Here is a 5,480-nt window from a genome sequence, read left to right on the forward strand (position 1 = left end):
TACACACACACACACACACACATATATACATACATATATATATATATACACATACACACACAACAATTGAACAAATACCAATAAAAAGCACCTACAATCAAATCTAACAATTACAGAAATTGAGAAAAATCTATATCTTTATTGAGACCAGGATATAAGAGAGCATCCAATTTATGTATCCAATACGTTTCTCGTTGTTTTAACCATCTAAGTCTATCTCTACGTATGTATGTGTATGTATATATATATATTTTATACCAATGTACATATATATTTTTCCCACTGTTATGTCCTTTGGGATAGTTTGTGATACTGTATTTTTTATTTTTTTGGATGGTTTGACAAATGATACATTTGTAAATACCCAAGAGACATCTAGTAGTTAGAGCCTAAAAATGTATAATCACAGGTGTATTCACTTAGAGAAAGCTCTTAAACTCCTAAGGGGCATCTATTGGTTAGATCTTGAAAATGTATAGTCACAGGTGTATCTATTTAACCATTTCTCACTCTCTATTGTCTAAGACCCTGACAAGAGACCTGCTTGGGCTGATACGCGTTGGTGTTTTTTTAATATGTAGCCCTGTCTTATAATTAAAGGCTTTTTACTTTGCTTGCTATGTGAGTGCCTGGATGTGGATTTTTCTGTTTTTGTTTTTTTTTGCAATGGGATCCACTTTTTGTTTTTGACATTTTGACACAAGTGACTGATGTGCCCCTGGTCAAGAGTTTTTTCTCAAACATTTCTTAATATCAATGTTGAAAACAGTTGTGGTTTAATATTTTACTGGAAACCGTGATGCATGTTTTTCAGAACACTTTGATGAATACAAAGTTCAAAAGAACAGCATTTATTTGAAATAGAAATGTTTAGTAAAAATTATAAAAGTTTTTACGGTCACTTTTGATCAGTTTAATGCATCTTTGCTGAATAAAAGTATTACTTTTGTGTTTATACTGTATGTATGTATGTATGTTTATTTATTTACAGTATATGCACAGCAATCCAGTTTATCCAAACTTACTGTGCAATCTCCATGTCCTTGCAGAAATCTTGTGACACATAACACACATCTTCCTTGACCTGATTGATCACATAAGTCTCATCCATCACATGCAGCTGCCTTTAATACAAAATTGTCACAAGCTATAACAAAGAACTGAAAGAATTTACGTATTTAAATGGTGCAAAGCGTACCTGTATGAAATGATCTCCTTCAAATGGTTGGTGAGCAGCTTTCCTCCTACATTTATCCTAGGAAGTGCAAAGAGATTAATAAAAAGATCTTCAGTGCATATAGAATTATACAGCAGCATTAGGATAATTAGCACTCACCTGCAAATGCCCTCCTTCATCTTTCTTCCTCTGCAATGGGGAACAATGTGCGTGGAGGAGAAGCCGCTGTCCACCACAATGCAACACAGCTCGGAGTTATTCTCATGGAAGTACCGATGAGCACTTAAAGATCCAGCTGAAAAATGAAATTTCATCAGATTTATAAAATCATCTGGTAGTGTTCTAATCTAAATTTAGAACAATAAACTTACCATTAATTCGGAGTGCTGACTGGAACTGATATTCTTCAAATAAAATCTCATTCATGGATTCCTGAATTGAGCTGAAGTTGAAATACGGTTCTGTTATCACAATGTTGGTATCTGTAAAGTCCACCTGCAAACATATTGTGCACAGGCTGAATATCTCATACTGCACATTTATGAAACTGAAAACGTATAATGTTTGTAATTATTCAAGTACCTTAAACATCTCTTTTCCAAACAGATGATCCCAGACTTTGCGCTGCACATCCCAGTTTACAAGGAACCCCTGATATAGATGCAGAAGAGATGACCTAAGACACAATTCGCTTTATATAGCTTGCAGAGAAGTTTATAATTCATATCGAGGCCATACCTTTTGAAAAGGAAGGATGTAGAAGAGTCCAGACGGATCTTTGATTTCATCCAACTGATTAGCAGTGAATGTTTTCAGTCTGGAGGTCTTCGAACGGAATTGGCAATTTGGGATAACACTAATGAAAAAAAAAATCGGTGCTTAGCTCAATATAACGAACGTAAATCACATAATAGAATATGTTTTAAACAATAATGCATGCATAAAAACACACTGTACCTGACTTTCTCATGACTGTACCCGATTTTTGCGAAGTACGCACCATTGTCTAAGACGAGCGTTGACATTTTAACATCACAAGTTGAGTGGTACAAATGTATTAAGGTAAATGATCAAGCAAAGCGCATTTTTAATTTAGAATTTTAAGTAAACATTTGGCAAATGAACATGGCACTCTATGGGCGTCTTCTTCTACGCTTCAGATGCTAAAAGTCTGAAAACAGTACATGAATACCGCCCCCTACCGTATAGGAGGATGTTTGTGTGAGACAGATTTCCCAAAATGCCAAGAGTCCTTCTCCAAAATGTAACCAAAACCCCAAAGCAATGGCAGACGTAAATTGAACATTTATTTGTACCTTTTGGGGAAAATACAACAACTATGATTTCTAAAATACTGCAGATCACCATAATTACATACAATCATGTAAGACAGACAACACAAATAAAAACGCACAGGCTATTAAAGCACAGCAGCATCCATGCTCCCTCTTAAATTAATTTCAACAGTATTAAACAGTATGAAATGCTCCAGTTAATTTTTTTTCTTGGCACAGTTCACAGTAAATTTTGCAGGTCCTCTAAAAAGACAAGTCGATCAGTGGAGCTGCATTCTCAGCATTTCCTTTCTTGTCCTCTGGACTCCACTTTATAAGAGGTGAGCTCAGATCAATTAACTAGAGAAAAAGAAGCCAATAATTACAAATTAATTTAAATAAACATTATAAGTACCTGAAGAATGAAAGCAATATAAGAATGTACATTACCGTTTAAAAGTTTGGGGTCAATAATTAAAAAAAAAAAAAAAAAAAGATTTTACTATCTTTATTACTAAGGACACATTAGATTGATTAAAAGTGACATTTATAATGTTCTAACACATTTTTATTTTTCAAATAAGTGCTGTTAAGCTCCCTATTCATCTACAGATCCTGAAAAAACATGTATCATGGTTTCCAAAAAACATAAATCAGCACAACGGTTCAATACTGATAATAACTAATGTTTCTTGAGCATCAAATAAGCATTTTAGAATGATTTCTGAAGGATTGCGTCACACTGTAGACTGGAGTAATGACTGCTGAAATTAATAACATTTTAAAATAAATTAAAATAGAAACATTTTAAAATGCAATATTTCACAATATTATTGTTTTTACTGCATTTTTGATCAAATAAATGCAGCCTTGGTGAGCACTGGAGACTTTTGAACGGTAGTGCTTATATATATATATATATATATATATATATATATATATATATTCCTCTCACCTGTCCTCCCCAAGGCTTTCCAGAGGAAGTCTTGATCAGGTCTGGGGTATTGGAGAGATCAATTAGCAGCTTTTCTGATGGCTGAAGTGCTGGTGCCGGTGCGTCCACAAGCAAAACCTAAAATTGTAACATTTTCAGATCTGTTGAAGTTTCTTCTAACACATGTAAAATAAAAAACACTCCAAATAGAGTTCATTTCACCTCTTTAACTTCCTTTTTCTCTGAGATCTGCAGGTGTTTTTGGGTGTCCACTGAGCTTGGAAGTGCTGGGGGTTTGATGTCGACTTGAGGAGGCTCTGGATCACATGAAGGCGAATCAGAGGGACTCTCCACAACTGCTGGCTCACAGGCAGGAGGTTCCTCAGGCTCATCCTCCATATTAAAGACCAGGGAGCAGGGCTGGAGGTCAGCTGGAGGGCAGGTCTCCTCATTGGACACTGAAGTTTGCTTTTCTTCCTGACTCTCACTTTCTTTCATGTTTTCAGGGCTGTAAATGCAAAGTTTGACTTTATACATATAAAGAGATTGTGACAAGCTATGGAATATCAGAGATTTCGGTTTAGATTTAGATGCAGTTTAAGGGCCAAAAGTACCGCTTTGAATGAGTGGCCGCTTGGCTGGAGCTCGATGAGCGCTCTGTGACCTGGGAAGGTTTACTCAGACGTGACACACTCTTGGGTGTGAGTGCAGGGATGCCAGAGATCCGGCGGTTGACTGGGGTGGGAAGAGCTGATGGTCTCCGCAGTTTGCTGCCCATAGCTGAGGGTGTCAGGAGGCCCAATGGAGGACCGAATAGATGATCAGGAATACTGCAAAGACATGCGTCAAAAATAAGAGAATCCTCCAAAAGAAATGAGAAGTTATGAGAATATATTACAATATTACCTCTCCACACTGCATGCAGTCAATAAACTCTTTGGCTTCATGATACGAGGGACGTCAGGCGAGGAGGAAACTATAAAATCGATAAAAGTTAATATGACTTAATGCAGAAATGTCCTGATTAAATCTCCAAAAAACATTCAGGTCAACGTTGAGGTCATATTTCACTAGGGCTGGGTATCGAGTTCGATACTTTTTAGGCACCGACCGAATTGCCTCGATACCATCGAGTATCGCATTACATTTTGTTCCTTTGTGCAGTGGCTCAGGAGATGAGTATTTGAGTTTGTATAAACATCAACAAGTTGAGAAATAAATCCAACGGTTTTTTTTAAGATAATGTAATCCTGTTAAAATTGATTTCATAAAATTGGTATCGAAAAAAATATCGTTCAGGAACCGGCATCGAAGTCAAGGTATCGGTATCGAAAAATTTTGAACGATACCCAGCCCTATATTTCACCCCAAAATCTAAATAAAAGAATAAGTGCATTCAGCTTTAAAAAGTTATTCATTTTTGTAGAACCATTTCGATTATTTTTTTTTAATCATGAGATTATTTTCATAAAATTATAAAAATATAAAAATAATATAAAAATATATATTTTTTGCAAATTGTCATTATTTTAAGTCATTCAAATCAGAGTAAATATAAGGTGTTGCAACAAATACTACCATAATACAATATTTAAATTAATGTTACATAAATTATGTTAATATAGAAATAAAATATATAAAAACAGAAATATTATGCCATATGACATGTAATTGTAATTTAAGTATTAAAGTAATATTAAGTATATTAAACATTCATTTTAAATACTGTATTACATAAGTAAAATAATTAGGAATTCATCAGAGGTATTAAGAATGAATTAAAAATGATTAATTGTAAACATTCAGTATTTAGACAACAGTTTTCATTTTTTTCTACATTTAAAAATAAAAATTTCTCTTAGTTTATGTGTGACCAAAAAAACAGTCATCAATTTTTTTAGATTATTTCTTTGGAATAAACAAGCTTTGCATTGATGTATGGTTTGTTAGGATAGGACACTATTTGGTCGAGATACAACTATTTTAAAATCTGGAATCTGAGGGAGCAAAAAAATCTAAATATTGAGAAAATCGTGTTTAAATGTGTTCTTAGCAATGCATATTACTAATCAAAAATTAAGTTTTGATATATTTA

At 34.2% G+C, this 5,480-nt stretch overlaps 2 protein-coding genes across 4 annotated transcripts in view; both read right to left on the reverse strand.

The window, feature by feature from the left end:
• actr6 (actin related protein 6) overlaps window positions 1-2,342 on the reverse strand; it is a 3,850-nt gene extending 1,508 nt beyond the window's left edge. Inside the window, exons 1-7 of the mRNA XM_016569895.1 lie at window positions 2,135-2,342; window positions 1,916-2,033; window positions 1,760-1,828; window positions 1,549-1,672; window positions 1,337-1,472; window positions 1,199-1,255; window positions 1,026-1,124 (exon numbers count right to left, since the gene is read on the reverse strand). Coding sequence (XP_016425381.1) covers window positions 1,026-1,124; window positions 1,199-1,255; window positions 1,337-1,472; window positions 1,549-1,672; window positions 1,760-1,828; window positions 1,916-2,033; window positions 2,135-2,202 — 671 coding nt within the window. The 5' untranslated portion in view covers window positions 2,203-2,342. The remainder of the gene's footprint in view (window positions 1-1,025; window positions 1,125-1,198; window positions 1,256-1,336; window positions 1,473-1,548; window positions 1,673-1,759; window positions 1,829-1,915; window positions 2,034-2,134) is intronic.
• A 129-nt stretch (window positions 2,343-2,471) lies between these two features.
• The window catches only part of gtse1 (G-2 and S-phase expressed 1), a 10,749-nt gene continuing 7,740 nt past the window's right edge, over window positions 2,472-5,480 (reverse strand). For 2 of the 3 annotated variants that reach the window (XM_016569721.1, XM_016569720.1), the window contains exons 8-12: window positions 4,292-4,367; window positions 4,000-4,215; window positions 3,608-3,893; window positions 3,407-3,523; window positions 2,472-2,811 (exon numbers count right to left, since the gene is read on the reverse strand). In XM_016569721.1, the coding sequence (XP_016425207.1) occupies window positions 2,716-2,811; window positions 3,407-3,523; window positions 3,608-3,893; window positions 4,000-4,215; window positions 4,292-4,367 (791 nt within the window). In that variant the 3' untranslated portion in view covers window positions 2,472-2,715. The remainder of the gene's footprint in view (window positions 2,812-3,406; window positions 3,524-3,607; window positions 3,894-3,999; window positions 4,216-4,291; window positions 4,368-5,480) is intronic. The other variant, XM_016569722.1, reaches the window with a different exon arrangement.

Source organism: Sinocyclocheilus rhinocerous, unplaced genomic scaffold, assembly GCF_001515625.1.
Source record: "Sinocyclocheilus rhinocerous isolate Xijiao unplaced genomic scaffold, SAMN03320098_v1.1 scaffold200, whole genome shotgun sequence".
Lineage (NCBI taxonomy): Eukaryota > Metazoa > Chordata > Actinopteri > Cypriniformes > Cyprinidae > Sinocyclocheilus > Sinocyclocheilus rhinocerous.